This window comes from Gymnodraco acuticeps, unplaced genomic scaffold (assembly GCF_902827175.1).
Source record: "Gymnodraco acuticeps unplaced genomic scaffold, fGymAcu1.1, whole genome shotgun sequence".
NCBI classification, from domain to species: domain Eukaryota; kingdom Metazoa; phylum Chordata; class Actinopteri; order Perciformes; family Bathydraconidae; genus Gymnodraco; species Gymnodraco acuticeps.
The window spans coordinates 182,791-205,494 of record NW_022990397.1 but is presented as its reverse complement, the minus strand read 5'-3'; the positions used below and the strand labels follow the sequence as shown (position 1 = coordinate 205,494).

General features: G+C 40.7%; 2 protein-coding genes across 2 annotated transcripts in view; one reads left to right on the top strand and one right to left on the bottom strand.

Moving 5' to 3' along the window:
- The window catches only part of kcnab1a (potassium voltage-gated channel, shaker-related subfamily, beta member 1 a), a gene marked incomplete in the record, with an annotated part of 86,215 nt that extends 66,850 nt beyond the window's left edge, over positions 1-19,365 (top strand). The window contains 11 exon segments of the mRNA XM_034224575.1: positions 3,411-3,490; positions 5,405-5,449; positions 7,317-7,361; positions 8,785-8,828; positions 9,049-9,135; positions 11,075-11,160; positions 13,640-13,760; positions 14,296-14,390; positions 15,264-15,384; positions 15,662-15,750; positions 16,374-19,365. Coding sequence (XP_034080466.1) covers positions 3,411-3,490; positions 5,405-5,449; positions 7,317-7,361; positions 8,785-8,828; positions 9,049-9,135; positions 11,075-11,160; positions 13,640-13,760; positions 14,296-14,390; positions 15,264-15,384; positions 15,662-15,750; positions 16,374-16,463 — 903 coding nt within the window.
- Positions 19,366-19,749: 384 nt separating this feature from the next.
- Positions 19,750-22,283, bottom strand: ssr3 (signal sequence receptor, gamma). Its single transcript, XM_034224577.1, has 5 exons — positions 21,977-22,283; positions 21,248-21,374; positions 20,837-20,935; positions 20,211-20,342; positions 19,750-20,036 (listed from the first exon to the last, which is right to left on the bottom strand). Exons 1-5 carry the CDS (start codon positions 22,203-22,205, stop codon positions 19,970-19,972), a joined length of 654 nt encoding a protein of 217 aa, XP_034080468.1. The 5' UTR covers positions 22,206-22,283; the 3' UTR covers positions 19,750-19,969.
- Between the last annotated feature and the right edge of the window lie 421 nt (positions 22,284-22,704).

Sequence of the window (22,704 nt, the reverse complement as noted above, 5' to 3'; positions counted from 1 at the left end):
TGCACTACACTGTCCAGTTTCAAAATGCTGTATCTCCTGTGTGAAAACACTGCAGCATCGCACTCAACTCGGAGACTCAATTCAGTACACTAACTCCAGGGCCTCTTCTACACTGAGATTATAAATGCATGTGTTTATGTATTAACGATTGTCTCATGACTGGCAGTGTGTCTACCCTTTACAAAAAATACCTCACCTTTTATGACTAGTCACATTTTGTTTGTTCAAAATGACCCTGAGTCTGAGACAGTGAAGCAGTAGTAGGGGCGGTTCTAGGGGGGGACCAGGGGGGGCCAGTGCCCCCCTAACACTGACCTCTGACCCCCCTAAAAGTGAAAAAAATGAAAAATGTATGATTTATTACACGATTTATTGAATGACGGAATAGGCGGAACTAACGTTATTCGTCATTCTAGTCGGACCCATTAGAGCGGTGCACTCACTTTCACTGTCCGGCTGAAGCGCGCGAAAAACAAACACTTTTCATCTCGGATCATCAGAGGCTGTTGCATCCAAGAAAGACGATAATTGAAGGTGATTTAAACTATTGTATCCGTGTAATTGTAGATGTAAAGTAGAGATGTAACTGTTCATTGCCTTTATTTTTATATAAATATGATATGGTGTTAGTGCAAAAATTGTACTATAACTTAAGCTGAAGCGAACAGTAATAACTATAAGATATATCAGAAATAAATAAGTGTACTGAAACAAATACCAATAACTGTATTGCATTGTTTTCTTATGCGCAATTACTTCATACTGTCTAGTTCTCTTTTTCGTCTTGCATTTATTGTGCCCCCCTCAGAAAATAACTGGCACCCCAGTGGCCCCCCCAGTCAAATTGGTCTAGAACCGCCACTGAGCAGCAGTGATGCTTCATTATCAACACAAACTTCCTGACCTTGTGAATGTGACCATAAGAACTCCTTTGACCTTTTAGTAGCATCCGAGACTCGTTTTGAATGAGCAATCAGTAAACGCCCAACAGTCAACCTTTTCAAAGGGACAGCATCACCCTCGCCTTGGCTCTCCATCTCTCACTATCTCCTCGTATGTGTCTCCTCATCCGTCTCCATAAAGCTTTCATCATCATGTCCCTCACCTTACACCACCTTTCCTGCAAAACGGTTCTTACTACTGTCCTTAAATTCTGCTTTTCATCTAACTCATCCATCGACCACTTGCTCACTTTTCTCATCCACATCCAACTTTTCTTCCTCCAACTTGTTCTTCTATTAAAACTCCCTCTCCAGAGATTGCTTTCTGTGTAGACCAGTTATTGAAAGCACACTGTTCATATATCACCACCTTGTTCTCTTCTCCTTCCTTATCTTTTCCTTCATCCAGCTTTGTCTTTTTATTCGTAATGCCTAAATGAGCCTTTCCTCTCTCCTCTGAGACCATTGGCTTTGTGTGTGATAATGATTCAGTTCTTATTATGAATGCATTCAGAGATATACTGCAGATCACTCCTCGTTATACTAAGCCGTTAAACATTCTAATGTCATGTATCATTAGTTTTCATTTACAACCTTGACATGGGAGCACTGTTCCGGCTACACAGTTTTTAAATCACTTTTTAACTCCCATTTTTATTGTATCTGTTATTATACTTTATATCACATATCTCTGCCTTTCTCATTACATTGATTTACATTCTCATTATATGCATTTTTATTGTCTTGCTTTAATCATTAATTTCATTTAGTCCATCAAAGCACTGTTTTTATAGTCTTCAATTAAATATAAATTAAATAACGTTTATTATTATTGTATCATTATCAGATTGGACAGCTGCCCAGTCTGTGCTGTTTGCAGAGAGAGACAGATTCTCAGAGGAGAGATAATCAACTTTTTATAGAAACAACATCTCCGCTGTCTGCATGCCTTTCACAAAAACAGACGCACGCACGCACACACACACACACACACACACACACACACACACACACACACACACACACACACACACACACACACACACACACACACACACACACACACACACACACACACACACACACACACACACACACACACACACACACACACACACACACACACACACACACACACACACACACACCACACACACACACACACACACACACACACACACACACACACACACCACATCACATTCACTTCCAGGCTCCCACACAGAGGCAGACAAACAGATTTCATGCACACATGAACATAAATCCACAGAGAGATTACAGGGAATTCACTTATAGTTCCAGCGTTATGAAACTCCCCACAGGGAAATTGGATCTCGGTCTAATGATTTATAGGCTGCAAAAATATGGAGGGATATCTGCACATATGCCACACACACTCACACACATTCACTAAGAGCACTGACTACAGAGGAATGACTGGAGACCATAGTCAGCATGGAGGAGTGATTTTCACAGACACATTGGCTAAATGTGATCTCACTTTCTAAAAGAGTCTGCACTTCAACAGATGTACAGTACAAGCTCAGTTTGAGGGTCCGAGTTGAGTGCGATGCTGCAGTGTTCTCACACAGGACACACAGCACGTCTGAAACTGGACACTGTTGTGCAGCCTTTGTTCTCATGTCTGTTGGACATCTGACATGACTTCTGCACTGCTGTTTGTGTTCACCTCATGCTTCGCCTGCTCTAATGGGCGCTTCCACATTGTCTGTGGTACTTCCTGTAAGAGTGTATAGTTGCTATTACTTTGCAAAGCATCGCCAGCTTTATCAACCTTTACTTGCCAAATAAACTGTTATCAAGTTTGAACGGTGTAAGCGATAAACTGGAATCTGCACGATGTCTATACCACTCAATACAAGATATAAGACATCACATTCTATACTCTACTACCGTATATACAGTAAAGAGATAGTATTGGATGATGTGCCAAGTAAACACCCAAAATCATTGGCTCCCATCTCCAGTCTTTTTCTTGAGATTCCCAGAAATAATACAAGTATTAGTTAAAGAGGACACAACACTCCTAATCCTAGTTTTGAAATAATTGGTGTTTTATTCATTTGTTGATGAATGATGCCGTGTTTGTATTCCTGGTTATGCATTATGAGATCTCTCTGGCCTCTGTAAAATGTATACTTTTTTTTGCATCTTGTGGATATTTGAGAGTTGGTGAGGTCTGCTGTATTGAATAAAGTCACTGCGTTGATGCTCTTGTGTGTTTATATGTGATTTACTGTTGAGCAATATTCACGCTTGAGGGAGGCCTCAGGTTGAAATGCTTTAGCAAGGACATGTTAATAAAATATGAAGCTGCTTTGCTTTAATGGTGTGCCACCTTTTTGTAAACCTTGGACACTCAAGCTGTGGAAACGCATACATATGTATACTTAAGATATTAATATGCAACAATGCTACAGCTCTTTAATGGATGTTTTCCTCATGCAGGTTGCAGAGCAGCTGATGACCATCGCCTACGAGAGCGGAGTCAACCTGTTCGACACGGCTGAGGTGTACGCAGGTGGCAGGTACGTCAACTCGCCTCAAAACCTTGGTGGAAAGAACATTTACTCATGACTGTACAATTTTGAGGAACTTCTACTTCAGTATTTTGATGTTATGCGACTTTATACGTCTAATCCACTACATTTTGGAAGCCTATCTTGCACTTTCTACTGGGGCTGCTCGATTATGGCAAAAATCATAATCTCGATTATTTGGCCCGGCCTGCCCTATAAAAAGTACACACCAGTTTTGAATTTGCTATTCTTAAGAAGCATTGCCAGATGTGAACCATGCCTCGCACAAAAGAGCTCTCAGAAGACCTACGATTAAGAATAGTTGACTTGCATAAAGCTGGAAAGGGTTACAAAAGTATCTCTAAAAGCCTTGATGTTCATCAGTCCACGGAAAGACAAATTGTCTATAAATGGAGAAAGTTCAGCACTGTTGCTACTCTCCCTAGGAGTGGCCGTCCTGTAAAGATGACTGCAAGAGCACAGCGCAGAATGCTCAATGAGGTGAAGAAGAATCCTAGAGTGTCAGCTAGAGACTTAAAGAAATCTCTGGCACATGCTAACATCTCTGACGAATCTACGATACGTAAAACACTGAACAAGAATGGAGTTCATGGGAGGACACCACGGAGGAAGCCACTGCTGTCCAGAAAAAACATTGCTGCACGTTTGAAGTTTGCAAAAGAGTACCTGGATGTTCCACAGCACTACTGGCAACATATTCTGTGGACAGATGAAACCAAAGTTGAGTTGTTTGGAAGGAACACACAACGCTATGTGTGGAGAATCCAAAGGGTTCACATACTTTTTCTTGCAACTGTATATTTCTCTCTCTGAAATGGGCCTTTACACATAAAGAATAATTTTACTTTTGGTACTTTAAGTATATTTTGAAGCCAACACTTTTGTACTTTTACTATATTATAATAGCAGGATTGTTAATTTTAATTTAGTGAAATATGTAAGTACTTCTTCCACCGCTGCCTCTAACGACCTTTGGCTGTGATCAGGTGCAGAAGTGTGTAGCTTCAGGAAGGTTTTTTATATAAGCTTTCATACGTGCAGAGAATATAATTAGTTTTACTCATTTATACCGAAAAACAGCCAGCAGGTCTGGAGTGTTATGCAATATGCTGTTATTCATGACTCTACAACAAGTATTTTCACATGCCCTGCCCTATATGTTTTGTCTGGCTAGATAAATAATAGAGAATCACAGCTGGTTTTATGTGGAGTAATTAGATTTGAATATTTTGGCCCTTTGCTTGAAGAAACCTGAGCCTGGGCGTTTGGATATTATTTGAATATGATACAAAATTATAATACCAAATATGTTAAATTCATCTGTATGATTGAATGAATGTATTTAGATTTGTATGTAAGAACAAAGTGCATTGCCGCTCTGCAAGGCTTACGTTTGGAACTAATTATCAGAATCAGATATTTGTTACGTTTTATTTATTGAAGTCTCATGACTGAGTCTGATGCAAACATGAGGATAAACCTGCAACACCTTTCCAGCCTCTGTCAGGACAAATGAGACGGTATTTTCATTATTTTCTAAGCATTCAAAAGAATACATTTATAAAAAGCACAGTGACAAAACTTTAACACATTTGAAAAATTCAATCGTAGTGTCAGTGGAGTTTGATGTTTCTACAATTTATCATCAGGAGTGCTTTAGCTTTACGAAAATACATAAAAAAAGAAGACAAATCTATCAAACAAATGCTACACTTTTGATAAAAATGTTTCTTTTAATGCACCATATATTTGCCTATTTATGGACAAAATGGTTTGTCATATTTTTATAATGCACAGGGGGTTGTTTAGTTTGAAAGCGATTAATTGCATGGTCGATATTGTGGATGGAGTGTATCTACGACTACATTTTAATAACGCCAGATCATTTATGTTGTCTTGCAGGGCCGAAGTCATACTAGGAAACATCCTCAAGAAGAAATGCTGGAGGTAATGACGACATAAATGTGTGTAATGGCTTCATCACTCTAGTTGTGAGAGAGAAATATTATATTATTATCATGGACAAGGACGGTGTGTTAGATGGTGGTGGCAACGAAAAAATACTTTCTTTAAAAGACTGCATTCTGTATTTACAGTGATTTCTACACATATTGCATCACAGTACAGCAGCATGAAAAAGTATAAAGATATGTCTGTAGGCATTTTCAGTTTCAACCTCAATCTCAAATATTCCTTTTATGGAGTTATTTAAACATGCTCAGTCTTTCTTTTTTGTTATTGATCGACTCAGCAGGAAACGAGGAAGACAGACTTACAGTAACATCAAAGCAAGTAGCTCATAGAAATAGGAAGATCCTAATGAATCCTCAGCCTGTCCGTGTGAAGCAGCTGCTTTCGCACTAGTCTGATTCATCTTATGCTGCGCTGGCTCTATGTCGCTTCCCCATTGCTTTATTACTGTTGATATTACAGTTAGAATGCAAGTGCTATTGAAGAAGATTCAACTTATTGTCATTACGTAGTACAGGTACTATGTAACAAAACGGTTTCTCTGCATTTGACCCATCCTAGTGTTAGGAGCAGTGGGCTGCCATTATGTACAGCGCCCGGGGAGCAGTGTAGGGAACGGTGCCTTGCTCAGGGACACCTCGGTAACTTGGTCTATTGCTTGCCAAAGAAACTTTGAACAAAGTGTTATTAAGTTACAACACTTTTTCAGGCAAGAAACTAACCATTTAGATTACAAATATGTGAATAGTTTATCCCAATAACGCATATTTGAGAATGTACTCCAATGTTTACAGCTGTTTGGAGTTGCTAAAGAGCGGCAGGTCGGCTTTAACAAAACACATGCACATTTTTAAATGTTTTTAGAACGACTCTCACCGCCTAAACTGTAAACAGCAAGTCTAACGATAGGGTGCTAAAAAACAATTAGAATTTAAATTACGAGAGATAATGGTACATTGAGCTATATAGATGACCTTCGCTAGCTAGCTTGTTCGATGGATAGCTAATGTAACCTAGCTAACTATTTAGAAAGATAACAAACGTTTCCTGGTCAATTGGAAAGATAGATAGATAGATAGATAGATAGATAGATAGATAGATAGATAGATAGATAGATAGATAGATAGATAGATAGATAGATAGATAGATAGATAGATAGATATCGTTCACCAGCCAGATTGTTACATAGATAGCTAACGTTCGCTAGTTAGCTAAATGGCTAACAGTCCCTGGCTTAAAGGTGGGGTAGGTAATTCACTTCAGAAACACTTTTTGTTATATTCCGTTGAATGCTCTTAACATCCCGATAGTGATGAATATATATATAATGCTTTGACAATAAATACATTAAAAAATATCATCTGTGCACAAACCTATCTCGTGCCCTCATTGATCATGTGCATGTTCGTGTGTGTTGGAGGAGGGGCTCTGTAAGGAAGTCTGAAGGAAGGGGCAGATTTGTTTCGGCTGCGTACTTTCAAATTCTAGTGCGCTCGAGCTTGTTTCTCCATTCTTACCTACCCTACCTTTAATAGCACACTTACAGATTAATTACATTGAGTCTCAGGTCAACTCTTTTAAATGTCTACACTGTGAACCTTTGTCTCCCCTTCTGGCTTCTTGCTTTAGACTTCAAATGCATTCACCTCATTGACAACAGCTGATTTTGGTTTTTAACTAAACTCAGCAGAGAGCAGGATCAGCACTGCAGGAGGTTAACACATAAGATGTGCTGGCAAGGACGATATAAGATTACACTGAGTAAGCACAATGCTTGATGTATCACTCATTCTGCTGCTTCTCTTCTTCTGTCTTTCTGTATCCGTGTCCGCACTCCTCTCAGGCGATCCAGCTTGGTCATCACGACTAAACTCTACTGGGGAGGAAAGTAAGTCAGAAACTCTCTGAACTGTATAGATACCTGAAGACTGTAGAAATGACATGTTCTGGTTTCTCTTGCACATTGACCATTTGTTTGTATGATTGTTTGAGGAGGTCTCATTTAGGGCTTTCACACCAACGCGATTCCCGTTCTAGCTCCGTGCTAGAGTTTTTCTGGTTCAGAACCGGTTTTTATTTTCAGCCCCCGTTTTGTTCACACCGCCCAGAGCCCGACTGATGCTGCCGCTGCTGCGTCATGACGTCACCGTTTACGTCGCTGATTTTCTCCCCAACGGCGTTACGGCGCTCACTACAACAACAACGGGGGACTGCGTCGGGTCAATGACCGGTGCTTTTCAGGCTCTAGCTCCGAACCGGCCCTGGAACCGCGTTGGTGTGAAAGACCCAATTGAGATCAAGATCTGAAACACAAGAGAGACCTGAGAACCAATTACATATATAAGACAACTCAGTCACAAACTAATTAAAACATTCACAAATACGATTAAAATAATAATTGAATAAAAAAAGTTCATCCAAGGACTTAGACAAATATATTTGAATTCAGTCACCCCAAAAAAATTATGTAGTACACAAATCTAATACAAATTGGTAACCAACTCATAGTTAGAGCCACTTGGGGATCATTTTGTATGGGAAAACTCAAGCGTACATTGATAAAAGTGTTTGACCGTGTGATACCATGTCAGCGGGATAACATGTTGGCAGTGGACTCTGGATGCAATGTGGATTTGGACGCTGTGAATGATTTGAATGCCTCAAGACTTTTTGATCTTTTGGAAATGAGTCAGAAAGAAATATCCTTGCAGACTAAAGTGTACTAAGAACTATTACCCTGGATAAACGGCCACCATTTATATATTCTGTTATTCTGTAACATTCAGCATTTTCTATTTCGAGCAACATCACGTACAGTAACCATTACAATACAAAAGGACACACACACACACTCCTTGGTGGAGCCCGTGCAGCTGCGTCTGGTGATAAGGCTGAAGTTATACCTTCATCCCTGTGAGGAAGATTCTCTCTTCCTCCTCTCTACTCCAGAGTTTTGAAGCGTAACGGTTAAAGTGCTCTCACTCATTTACATAATATAAGCTTGATATGCACATTCTCATGTCAGGCCCTCCAGCCGGGGTCAAAAAGTGTCTTACAATGACTTTCATTCTGCTTAAAGAGATATAGGTATGACTGATGTTTGAAAGTTGATTTAGTAGCAGAAAGTTTAAATAGTATAGAAGTTTCTTTTTTAAACTCCTACAGTCTATTAATTTATTTACATGTAGGACACTTTGCAACAATGACACGAGACCTACATTTTAAAAGAAAAATCATGATAATAAATACATTTAAAGAATCAAACGTTTTTTACAGTGAAGCTTATTGTTGGTTTGTTTTTGTCCCATCAGAGCAGAGACAGAGAGAGGGCTGTCCAGGAAACACATTATTGAAGGTAAGACACACACACGCATGTGCACACACACACACACACACACACACACACACACACACACACACAAGCAAAGATTTACAAAATAAAATCTTTGGAATTGTTCAAATACAACAAACGTTAAATAAATGTCGTATTCTACACCGCACTGCGCCTTAATATCTTTATTATTTACTGTATATCTCTATATTTTGTATTTTCTTTCTCCCCCTGTGTGTCTCAGGTCTGCAGGGCTCTCTACAGAGGATGCAGTTGGAGTACGTGGATGTCGTTTTTGCCAACCGCCCCGACAGTAATACTCCCATGGAGGGTGGGTCTGCCAATCAAAATCTGATCCTCTTCAGTTTTACTAACATTTTAATCCTGCTAGTAATCCTAAAAAATATATTATGTAACAGTAATCTGACTTTTAAAGTCTAATTGTAAGGGAATACAGATACCTATTTTTGTATCCTGATTACGTAACTCCGGGTACATCCAATCCGTCACCCCTAAAGTCTAGTTGTTTTACACTCGGCTTTATTTTCTCTCTTGTTTTATCGGCCATGAATTCTGGCAAGTAGCATTTAAATTTGAGTGCAGTATCTGGAAGACAGCCGAGCAGAGAGAGGGATGTAAAGAAGGAGACATTATTTACTCTCTGCTTAATGCTGTGTTATTTCCCGCGGCAGGATGGTATTTAGTGAGGCATCTGTGTTACAGGTTGTCCTTCGCCTGTCACATTTGAAAGGGGAACCTTTTTTATTGTTTCTCTGACCTTGTATTCCCTCAAAGTCTGTCTTCCTGCCAGGAGCCGGTTAGTGAAATAAGAGAGCGCTGCCTCGGTGAAGGATGGCAGTGTAATTGGAGAGAGTGCCGGGCGATGATGAATAACCTTAATGACAGTCCTAATCCAGTTTTTGTTGGCCCTGACTGCTGTTGGCGCGCAGTAAGCAGTGTCGGAGCTAATTGCGTCATTAAAAATGCAGCGGGCTGAGTGTGATCTGAGGGGCTTCAGAGTGAGAGCTTGTGAGTGTTTGCTGGAGTTGTAAGTATCGCTGATGAGCCGTCAGCAGGAGGCAGGTGGCCTCTGAGGAGGGTTTTATTTAACTTCATCTGTGCGTTACAGAACTTAAACAAGATTAAGACGTTTGTTTGCTCATACTGTATATTAGACTTCTAGTTATGAGTTATATTTTTGGAAAGTTTGACAACTTCTTTTGTGATCGGTCAAATATACATAAAAATGTTTTGTCCTCATTCACAAATTGATTGTTATTTCAAAACACACATTATGGTTTCTACTACGCCCTTTCCTAGGGTTAGGGTTAGGTATGCATACGGGATATACATACATAATGAACTACTTAAATATATCTTATTTTGAGTATAGATCCACAATCCCAGAAAAATACATGTTTTAAGTGCATAACATTTTTTAATTGATTCCTAATGATATGGTTTTCGACAACAACACGTTATCATTATCTCTGACCCTAACTATGTCCTGAACAATGAATATGAATTATTTCCATCAAATTCAAGATACAGGGTCCTGCGATTTGATAAGATAAGACTGAAGCACTCTTTGGGGCACCAGTCAATCCTTAAATTAAATACAGTTTCATTCCCATGTCAAATGTAAGTTAGTGTTTTGAACATATTGCCTTCAGTGATGGTTATAATAATAATAATACATTATATTTCTATAGCGCTTTTCTTGAACCCAAAGACGCTTTACATTTGGGAGGGAGGGTAGACAAACAAAACAAAACCAAAAAGAAACAAAACAAAACAGAAAATCAGTCAGGAGGAAGTTGGTTGAGAGGGGGGGGGGGGCTTATGGATACAGAGTTGAAGAGGTGGGTTTTGAGGCGGGACTAGAACAGGGTGAGGGACTCAGACTCACAGAGGTCTTGGGGGAGGGAGTTCCAGAGCTTCGGGGCTGCCACAGAGAAGGCTCTGTCCCCGAAGCTCTGGAGTTTGGCCTTGGGGATGGAAAGCAAACCGGCTGAGGTGGATCTGAGGGACCGGGGGGGTTGTTAGAGGATGAGGAGGTCAGTGAGGTAGGGGGGGCCAGATGGTGGAGGGCTTTGTAAGTGAGGACCAGGAGTTATAGTATGTTCAACGTGTTTCCTTGTTTCTTGTCTAATTATTTGTCCCTTGTTGATGTTGCAAATGGAGCTGCTGTGATGCAACATTTCAGATTGAATCTGACAATAAAGTATTATCATATTGTATAAAATTGACTGCTGTGTGTATCTCTGCAGAGATTGTCCGGGCCATGACTTACGTGATCAACCAGGGCATGGCGATGTACTGGGGGACATCTCGGTGGACGGCCATGGAGATCATGGTGAGCAGCACAGAGCTACACTCATACATCGCTGTGTAACACTCGTGCTTCTATTGGCTCGAGCTCAGGGACGCAGGAAGGGGGGGTGCTGAGGGGGCTGCAGCACCCCCATCTGTTGGCGGAGAGTTGTAACCGCAACGCCAAAAAGTTCACTAAACAAATCAATACAAACGTTTTATTTTGAGTTACTATTTTTGAGTTAGCATTTTAGTGTAAGCAGTCTATAAAAAGCTTCACTATATAAGAGAAAGTGATAATGCGGTGTGCTTCTTCTGTTGCTCTGCTATAGAAAAGAAGCTCGTCAGTGCAGACAAGATCAGGGATGGGAGTTTTGTGAAAGGAGGATTTAAGAACTGGCGAAAGGCAGAGGAAACATATAGGGAGCATGAGAAGTCCCATCAACACACAGGCCGTCAACAAACTGGCAGCATTCAAACGAACACCGATGAATGCACTGCTCTCACAAGCTGTTGCTAAAGACCAAATGACTGCATTTAATATGACGTTATTATACACGCAGATCACGCAGCCCCCTCGCGATGGGGCCTCATTTTGCGGAGGGAGCCTCCGCTGAAGCGCAAACGCGGTGCACCTACAGTGTAGCGCGCCACAGTTTCGCCGCTGCGAGGCTCCACTAGCACACACCCCCCCAGACCCCCCCCCCGCACCCGCACGCCCCAACTCTGACTGACGTTGTACGTGATAGGCTAAGGGGCGGGACATCTCTAAATGGTTGACCAATCACAACAGAGGCAGCCAGCTCCTCATTCAGAGCAGACGGGGCTCTGGTTTCAGACAGAGGGTGAAAAGAGGTGCTGCAGCACAGGCAGTATGAGAAGAATAAAGACCTTTTTGAACATTAAAGCATGGAGACATGTCACAGTAGAGGCACTAAATACAATTATGAATGTGAAAATGAGCAGAATGCGGACCCTTTAAAAGGAGACTAGTTAAACCCTCCTCTTCAATCTCTAGGAAAATGGAAAATCGGTCTGCGTGAAGGTTTGAGGAAAGAAAACGTGTTATTCTCGGCCCGGTGGTGTTATCCATCTTTGTTTCTTCTTCCTGTCAGAGACAATCTACCTCCTGTTTCAGCTCTCGGAACAAGTAACGAATACAGAAACATGACGCCTCAGCAGAGTTATGAAATGCACTCGTGCCTGAAGTGACACTCAAGGCCCGAACACCCATTCTCTCCTCTCTGATTTCTCTCTCGCTCTGATCTCTTCCTCCCCCTCCATGTGTTGACATCCCCTCTCTGTGATCACGGTTACAAAAGAGGAACAGATCTCTTTGTAGAACACGAGCCCAGATGAAAGCTGTGTAATTTAGATAGCATCAATAATGAAGGGGGGTAAACACGGATCCTCAGTGTACGTGACAAGGCAGCAGTACAGAACACACACACACACAAACAAACACACACACACAGCCTTAACATATACCAATGGTTGCTGAAACATGTAATTTGTAAGTGGACTGATTGCACCCACATTATCCTCGCGTCGCGCTAAATATATTCCCCTGATGTGTTTCACCTCCAAACTAAGAGTGTGGGGAATGTTGACATCTTCATGTGTGTTTCCTCCTGAAGGACACATGCTAATGCAGATAAGATGTTAGAGGGAAATTTGAATATGATGCCTCGGAGAGCTGTGATATGGAATATTGATTGGGTTACTTACTGTGAGCCCTGCATTTGAATTTGTGCCACGCGAAGCTCCTAAAAGCTGATTAACACTTTCCTAATCTCTTCCCTGAGTTTAACACAACACTCTCAAATGTATTTTGATACAATTACTAGTTACCTGGGGGGAAAAGCACCAGTAGCCTAATCTGAGTATCACAATATCAAAGTAATGTAACCTGATTACTTTCCATTACAAGTATTTAGTATTAAAGAGCCCATACTATTCACATGTTATATTTCTACGGTGACATGTCTCCATGCTTTAATGTTCAAAAAGCTCTTTATTTTTCTCATACTGGCTGTGCTGCAGCACCTCTTTTCACCCTCTGTCTGAAACCAGAGCCCAGTCTGCTCTGATTGGTTAGCTGGCCAGCTCTGTTGTGATTGGTCAACCGCTTAGAGATGTCCCGCCCGATGTGTTGGAGCGCTAGCCACTATAGGACCTCTTAAAGTAATTGTCTGCGCCGAGTATCTGATTTTTGCAAATGCTTCAGACCAGCAAGGTTAAATGCAAAAATTAATATTATTATATTACATTACATTTCATTTGGCTGACGCTTTTATCCAAGCGACATTTTTCTGTATGTAGCACTTTGAAAAGTAGCACTAACAATGGTTTGGCTGATTGAAAGCTATGAACCCGCAGGATTCTTGCTTTTTCTTCTTGATTGAATGCACTTATTGTAAGTCGCTGTAGAAAAAAAAGCATTGGCATAATGTTTACGTAACAGTGTAATTCTGCAGTGAGAATTAACTTTTCATGAAATCTCTCCCTCTTTGAATCTGTAGGAAGCGTATTCTGTGGCACGCCAGTTTAATCTGATCCCTCCGGTGTGTGAGCAGGCAGAGTATCATCTCTTCCAGAGGGAGAAGGTAGAAGTGCAGCTGCCTGAACTTTACCACAAGATAGGCAAGTTGTGTGTGTGTGTGTGTGTGTGTGTGTGTGTGTGTGTGTGTGTGTGTGTGTGTGTGTGTGTGTGTGTGTGTGTGTGTGTGTGTGTGTGTGTGTGTGTGTGTGTGTGTGTGTGTGTGTGTGTGTGTGTGTGTGTGTGTGTGTGTGTGTGTGTGTGTGTGTGTGTGTGTGTGTGTGTGTGTGTGTGTGTAATCATATATATTCAAGTTTTATTTATATAGCACAATATCACAAATTACACATCTATCTGAGGGGGCTTTACAGACGGCACAGATTAACAAAACATGAATGACAGACACAAAATAATATAATAAAATTATAACGTAGACAATCCAAATTATACTGTAAATAACGATCATGGGACTGTATATAATAAAAGCGTCCAGGAGGAAGTTTGAGGCAAGCCTAAGCCTGCTCTAACTATAAGAAAAAAGAGTCTGTTACCCTGCGTACCAACACCTGGAACTGTAGCGACAGCAACGTAACTTTAAAATGACGGCATCACTGATTGAGGTTTTCTCCATGGTGACAGGAGTCGGGGCGATGACGTGGTCCCCGCTGGCGTGCGGCATCATCACAGGAAAATATGAAAATGGCATTCCTGAAACTTCCAGGGCTTCCATGAAGGTATGAAAGCTTAATGAACCATATCCCAAGTTTTTCCACATTCACGTGAAGGTTACTCTGCTCCCAAACTAGAAAGAAATAAGAGCTTTAACGCTGGACATAATTGACTTTTTATATCTACTTCGGGTAGTGTCAACATCAGGGAAGGCTAGTCAAATTAGAGACCTGGGACTCATGATGAATTCTTGTTTAATGTCCTTCAAAAATCTAACTTTTTTTGCTGAAGCTGTTAAAGTGTTGTATTACCCAGACCTCATAGATAATCACTGCTCACTGAGATGGTACTAGACCTGGTACAGAGTGTTTTATAACCTGGAGAGCCCCAACACTGATTGATATATCGGGCACATTGGGTAACTTGAGTCTTTACGTTTAAGTTGTTCTGCTACATACAGGGCTGTCAGATAGAGCCACAATGTGTTCCAGAGCACATCAGACAGTGTTTCTGGAATAGTTTGAGCTGTTTTTCACCCTCTGGTGTGCAGACAGCACATAACGTCCCTCAATTCTCCTCAACCTAACTTGCTACATGCTTAAACTAGCGTCATCAGCCACACCAGCTATATAAACAGTAAACAATCTGCCAATGCAGCGGAAAATACATGTTTTAAGAAAAACGCATTTTGACAACATTGACATTTTGTTCAAAACAACACACAATCATTTAAAATGTTCCTCTCTAATACTTATATATTAAATAAAAACTATCTCTCAAAGTAAACCTCTCCTAAATCAGCTAGCCTTGCTCTGTCTAAAAGTGGCAAAAATACCCTTTTCTGTCTTTCATTATCTCCATACACACCTCCTCTGCTTTGTGTGTCTTTGTTTTGTTCCTTCTTCGCTCCTATGTGTCTCCTCTCCGTCCTCCTGCAGTCGTATCAGTGGTTGAAGGAGAAAATAGTGAGTGAAGATGGAAGGAAGCAACAAGCCAAGCTGAAAGAGCTGAACCACATCGCAGAGAAGATGGTGTGCACACTGCCTCAGCTGGCTGTGGGTAAGACTTCAGCCAATACGCTCTTTCTGAATGTTTTAATAACATTGTTATCTCTCTAGTAATCCCCAACTGTTAGAAATGTACCATTAATCTGTTTACATCTTGTTTTATGTAACTGTAAGGGAATACAGGTTTTGTTCTTACTCTCCAAGCCCGTATGGCATGTATCACTTTGTTCTGTAAAACCAGTAATTTATTAATGTAACTAGGTATGAATAATAAGCAGCAGTGCGCCATCAAGTGGCCGCTTTGTGAATATCATCTTCTCTCTCTGCAGCGTGGTGTCTAAGAAATGAAGGGGTGAGCTCAGTTCTCCTGGGAACATCCAACCCTGAACAGCTCACTGAAAACCTCGGAGCCATACAGGTGGGAACACACACACACACACAGTTTTTTCAGCTGCATCTCCCACTACCCTCGAGCTAAAATTGATTTATCATCAATACGCTTCCCCATATCCAAATCTCTCCAGGGTTCAATGCATGTCTCAATCCCTTCCTTTAAGGCATATTAAAGGAGTCCTACTTACCTTTCCTGTAGTCGTGTGTTATATAGGTTTTAGTGCATGTCAATGGTCTGCAAAGGGAGTTTCTCTCCCACACACTCCAAACACTCCAAACCCCCTACCTGAAACGCCTCCATTGGACTCCTCTGTTTACTTCTGGAACATAGTGACATCACTATGGAACAGTCACGCTTCTATTGGCTGGCATTCCAACACAGTGTACGTGATAGGTTAAGGGCAGGACATCTCTAAGTGGTTGACCAATCACAACAGACCCAGCCAGCTAACCCATCAGAGCAGACTTGGCCCTGGTTTCAGACAGAGGGTGAAAAGAGGTGCTGCAGCACAGTATGAGAAAAATGAAGAGCTTTTTGAACATTAAAGCACGGAGACATGTCCCAGTAGAGACACCAAATACTGATATGAATCTGAAAATAGTTATAACATGTCCTCTTTAAATACAACTTATTTATCTGTTTGGCAGGTCCTTCCTAAGATGACGTCTCATGTGGTGTCAGAAATCGACCACATCCTGGGCAACAGGCCGTACAGTAAGAAGGATTACCGCTCTTAGACCAGCCTCCCGTCCTCTCCTACCTACGTCACCATTCTGTTACCATGGACCCGCCGCTGTTCAATGTTCACAGTTTTCCCCTTTGGGCCCGACTCGGCTCGAGCCCACTTCAGCCCACTTCAGTTGGAACTGGAAGCCTCGTCCCGCTCAGATCCTCTCAGGTCAGCTGAGCCAAGAGACGCTTCACAACCTCAGCTTCTTTGCAGCTTCGAAACTCCCCAAGAAACCCTTTCAGCACCCGTCCATTCCAAAATAACTATGCAGAGCTTAGTCTTACCCATGCTAATTTATTTCAAGCGTTACCCTTCAGTTTATTCATTTAGAAATGTATTTTTCCGCTCACGTCAAAAAGCAAGAAGAGCTCTCAATAACTTGTGATTGGCATGTACAGTTGGGATTTGATCCATAAAGTATTACAAATTGGGATTTTGGCCGTATAGTATTGAAAAAGTTAAGTATTAAGTAATAGTGCCTTGTTCAAGGGCACTTTGATAGTCGTTTTTTTTATGATATGCTGCTTCTCCAAAACACACCTTCCCAATTACTCGTCCTCTCCTACCCACAAGTAATTTAATTGAAGTTAAGAAAGCGCCCCACCACAAGCTGAAAACATAAATAAAAGCACCTCATTATTATAAATTGGAGGTGTCTTAGCAAAGTGTACATGAAGGAGCCTCAGATGTATAATGGTGGTCAGTTAGTCAGCGCTTTCATTCAATTGTTATGCAGCGCAGAAGAAAGATTACCATACGAGCTCAATACTGTTCACCTCTCGTGTCAGAGGTGCGCGATCGAGTCGTGAGATAAAATGTTTTTCTCATGAGCTTTAGCAATGACAATGCTCTTGACTTTTTTGGATGAGGCCTCAACAAAACCACTGGCTTGAATGACCTTCTACCAAATGTACTCAGTCCTGTATTCAGTATAGCACAGATAGTATTCAGTAGATGTTATAGGCTGCAAATCCTGAGTGTTGTTAACCAGCAGGTGCATGTTCCTCCAGCGACAGTGTGCCTCTGTTTACTTTTATACCGAGCACATCAGAAAGGAGTTTGATCAGAAATGCTGCAGGCTTGTCTGAAGCAAAGGATTGTGGGACATTGGTGTTATGGGAGAGAGTGGAGCATGTCGCCCCCGTGTGGTCTTTTCCATGAACTGCTGAAATGAAATTACGCAATTTATTTTGCAAAAGACGTGGACTACTTTTCTCTCAGTTGGCTTTCATTACGGAGACATGTATCTCCTCTTCTGAACCTACACTGCTGAATGAACCCTGCAGAAAAGGAATATAATACATATATGTAATAAAAGCTGACTGATATTGGTTATGATAACTGCAAAATATCGCTTGTTTATGGCACAAAAGACGTATAGGGGATGTGGCACAAAAAAAATGACAGTATTTATTGTAGAGTAGATGAATGATAGAATTTTATTTTGACATTTTGTTTCGCGAATTATGGGGGTTTTACGTGTACAAATGCATACCTTGTATCATAAGCAAAACCATGAAGAAGCCTCCGTGCAGATGAGGACTTCACAGTACTGTATGGATGATATATAATATATAAATAAGATGTAAATAGTTATTTTGTTGCTCCTCAGTAAGATTACTGCTACAGCGTTCTCTTCATACCTTCCTCCTCCAGCCTCACTTTACACAGTATTCATTTCCTGGTTTGTGAACATTATTTATAGTATTTATAAGGATTAAAGGGTGTTTTTGTTTCTTGCATTGTCAGACAAGGAAATCTGTACTAACAGTGGCATTATTTAAAGAAGGTGCACCATCCTTATCTCTGAGCAGGTGGCTCAGGTCGTGTTGCCTTCATGCTATTTCTTTTTCATCTGGAAAACAAGCCATCACAGAGAGCAGAAATGTTAACCAAGTTTCCGTTGAGTCACTTTTCTTGTTCTTGATGTACATTTGTTGACTTGTAGCACTAACACCCTTCAGATTCTAATCAAAGGACATTTCACCCCATGTTGACTTTAACCAGAAATGATGCATATTGGAAAAAAGCAGAGTTTGGCTCACAGTTGACTTAATCTGGCACAATTTACTGACACCGAAAAAGCAGTTACGGCTGTATTTATACCTATTTGACTCTACTTCTTAAAATGTGGTCTATATATAAACACTATAATTGGTAACATGGTATAACTCCTGGTGGTAAAATGTGTAATTTGTACTGATGTGCACTTTTAATTGTTGCAAGTCAACAAGCTGCCTCTGTTAGTCAGTGACCGTACATGTGTGGAGACTTCTCCACCCGATAGAGTGCCTTGAAAAATCAGGGATGTCTTTCATTGCAAGTTGTTAAATGGTGTTTGGATGCTGTCCTGCAAACAAAGAGAGAATAAAACGATATGTTTCCTGATTCTACAATTTATATGGAAGGGATTAGATCAAGATTAATACATGGCGACGTACTAAAAAAAACATATTTAAGAAATGTACCTCAAATTAAGTATCGTAACAGGAATTAGCACCCTTCAGTCTGACCCTTCAGTTTTCAGAGTGCACACCATTAGCTTTGCTCCATTCTGGCCGAACAACACATCTTATGGGAACAGTCATTCACAGCTTTCAGTTATAGACCCTATCGGAGACCAAATTCATATTGGTACCAATAAAATGAATTGTAATGCATTAACACAGTGGTATTGTCAGGGTATTTTCCTACATTGGTCAGTGTTGTCTGAGAAAATAGTTAAGCAGGAAATAAGATAACTTATTGATTAATCAGTGTCGAGAACATTTTTGAAAAAATTTCAGATGGTGATTTTTTTTTAATGAATCTCTTTGATGTGGTATTTTTCTGCTTATTAGTTGAATTGTCGCAGCTCTAGAAAATCATAACTTGTTAAACATTTTTACTATGGAGGCCAAAATGGAACAAATCTAAACAATACATGGCTATATTTTCTACTTTAACGCAACAAAGAAAGTAGCGAAATTAACCCACTGCACCTCGCGGATGGAAACGACTTAACATTATTTTTATGTTGAACTGACTTGTTTCATCAGTGTTTCTCTCCTGAACAGTGTTTTCTCTGTAAATAGTCAATATGAAAGTGTGATTATAAATAAATGCATTGCCAATGGAAACAGCAGTGTCTCACTTTTGTCTCGAACCGTATTAAAAGAACCTCTCAACCCAAAATTATACTAAATATTTTTTCCTTAAACAGCACTATATGTAAAATATGTTTTGGATTCTGTTCCTTTTATATCCTCAAATGGTTTTGAATGGCGCGCACACACACACACACACACACGAGATTAACACAGAGGAAAGTATACCTGGTGTCTTTATTTGTTACAAAAAAACCGACCTGGAGAAGCACCTCCAGACATTTGATCATGAATTTCATGAAGTTGAAATGTGATATTTCGGTCCCTCAAACCCCATTCCTAACTTAAGTGAAAAACAAAATATTGTATACCCACTTCCTAACCCAATCCCACCCCTCCAGCTTTTATTCCATGATTTGTTCTTCCTTTACTTAGAGCCAGTGGACAGCAGAGCGATCAGTCCTGAGGAAGCACTGATGGACAGGATGTAGTTCCTGGAGAGATGTGGAGTTAAGGTCAAAACAATCATGGACAGAGCGATGATGAAGTGTTAAATGCATCCAGCATATATATATATATACAAACAAGCATTAGATGACTTATAACGCAGTTTAAGTAAAACTGCCAATCTGCAATTATGATATTACACAGTGTGATTGAAAGGATACACGGTGGGGTTGAAGTTCCTGAGCAGGAAGAAGGAGGCGACGATGACGAGCACCAGGAAGAGGGTGTTGTTGTAGAAGATGGAGAAGGTGGTAGCCTCGTAGTCGGCGACTTCGTTCTTCTTCCACAGGATCCTGGGAAAAACAAGAAAAAAAAACATTCATGGTCAAGTAAACATAAAGTACCGTCAGCCCCAGTCCATATGGCTAGTGTGAATCAAAGTGATTTAGTCTGTCCTCTCCCACTCATGGTAACCCACCCTAACAAATGCCCTGCATGCAGCCCATAATGGGTTTCGGTTCAATTTCTGCAATAGGCTTCGATTTTGTTCTCACTGCAATTGAATGGCACGAGGGTACAGACCTGTTTCAGTTATGTCTGACCCAGAGTACGATTACTGCGTTAACAACTGCCCAAATGAACCGCATGAGAGTCCATTAAAAACATTGACTTGTGAAACAGCCTAAAACAATAGACTTTAAATCTGTATCAGAGGAAGTAAACATGTGGAGAGGCTATGTCTACATGCTGTGCGCAGCTCTTTGAAAACACTTTGAATAGTCAAAGAGTCAAGCGTCCAGCACAACTCAGTGTGTGTGACGGCTTCACAAGATGATGCATGTTTCACCTCTCGTCTTTCTCCTTGCGGGACATCTTGCGGTTGTCTGCCTCGGACAACTTCCTCGTCACCTCCTTGGAGACGGCATCCTCTCGCTTCTGGGCAACTCTGGAGGATGACGAGAAAATACAAATATTTAGTAAGGGTGAACGATTTGTCAAGCTTCAAAATAAAAAACCCTCCGGCCAAAACCCATTCAATGAGAGTTGTTTACAGAAATTGGCTTTTAAAAAAGGCAGATGAACTAATAACATATGAAACTAAATATATGGTTTTTATTTGACAAATATATTGACAGTAATCATGAACAGATTATAACTTAGTTTCAAAGTTTTCTCCTGTTCAAATAACTTGATCAAATTAAAAGAAACCAGACAGGAAAGAGAAGCTTCAGAGGGGAAGTGCTTTTATGCTTCTTACTTGTGCTTGAGAACAAACTTGACGTTCTTGTAGGCGAAGGCCACCAGGTAGGTGCTGACCAGAGTCATCACAGCGTACAAAACTGCAGACTGGACAAGGTCCATGTGCCAGATCCTCCAGAACAGCCCTAAGATAAGAGTCCATCAATAACAGTGACATGATCAAACCAGTAGATAGGTTTTAAGCTTGTTGTTAAATACATGTTATAATCCAGATGTTCTCCTGCCTATCTTAACAATCTGCTGAGGTTGGAAGATGATCGTGTTTTTCAAAAATAAAAACATAATTACAAAGACTAGTAGCTTTCAATATTGTTTATTACAATGATAGCCTGCATCCAGTGGTGGAAGAAGTATTCCAAATCCTAATTTATAAAGTAATTAGTAAATACATCAGTAAAATAAATGTAGCGGAATGTAAAATACAACATTTGCTCCAAAGACGTAGAAGTATAAAGTAGTATAAAAATGAAAATGCTGTGGTAAAGTACACGTACCCCAAGTGTGTACTTGAGTATGTGTACTGCTTGCATTCAAACCTACAGTAACTTGACATCAGAGTTAGCATTAGCATACCACAGTCAATCACTGATTATCTTCTGTCTATGAAAGTATATGAGGTGTTATAACTCACTCATGTTATGCATAATTACATCATAATTTATATTTTGACTACTCTGTCAGGGAGTCAGTGTTAGCCTGTTAGCTTCTGTTAGCTCCTGATACTCACAGATGGGGATGGCAGAAACGATGAGAGCGTTTCCGTAGAACAGCGCGGTGGATTTGGCGGAGAGGTTTCTGCTGAAGTCCTGGAGGAGAAGGTCTTCCTCGGACTGCTGCTTGCTGCTGCCCTTTAGGAGCCATGTTTCTGCGGATTCACCGGTATGTGTTGCTGCTGAGCTCCGGACAGAAGATCTACTGACACGTAGAGAGTGAGGAGAAGAGGGACGCGTCAGCATAAACCCGGAAACACACCGTGGCTCCTGCTTCTTCTTCGTTTGTGATTCTGGCACTTCCGCTCACTGCTGCCCTCCACCGGAAGACAACCGGAACTGATTGGACGTCTCACAAATGTCCCCCCCCAAAACACGATATTTCCTTACTTTCCACTGTGAAATCAGGATTTGAAAAGTAAAAATAAACGTGGTTACTGAAGCTATGTTCCACAGTGTTGGATATTATAGAAGTTCCCGGGCCACTACAAGAAATAATTCACAGTCTGACTGAGCAGGCATGTGGTCACACAACATCATCTGCTTCTGATGGTTAAAGAGGAACAACAATCATTCATCACTAGGGGTATAACCAGTGCTTGAATTGGAATGAAAAAGGTGCCAGTACTCTAAAATCAGCAACTTTTTCAAGTCAATTTTATATATACAGCCCACAAACAAGAATTTGGCTACTATAATGCTGGTGGGTTTGTCTCTTTACTACTGTATATTTTAGAAAGGTTCA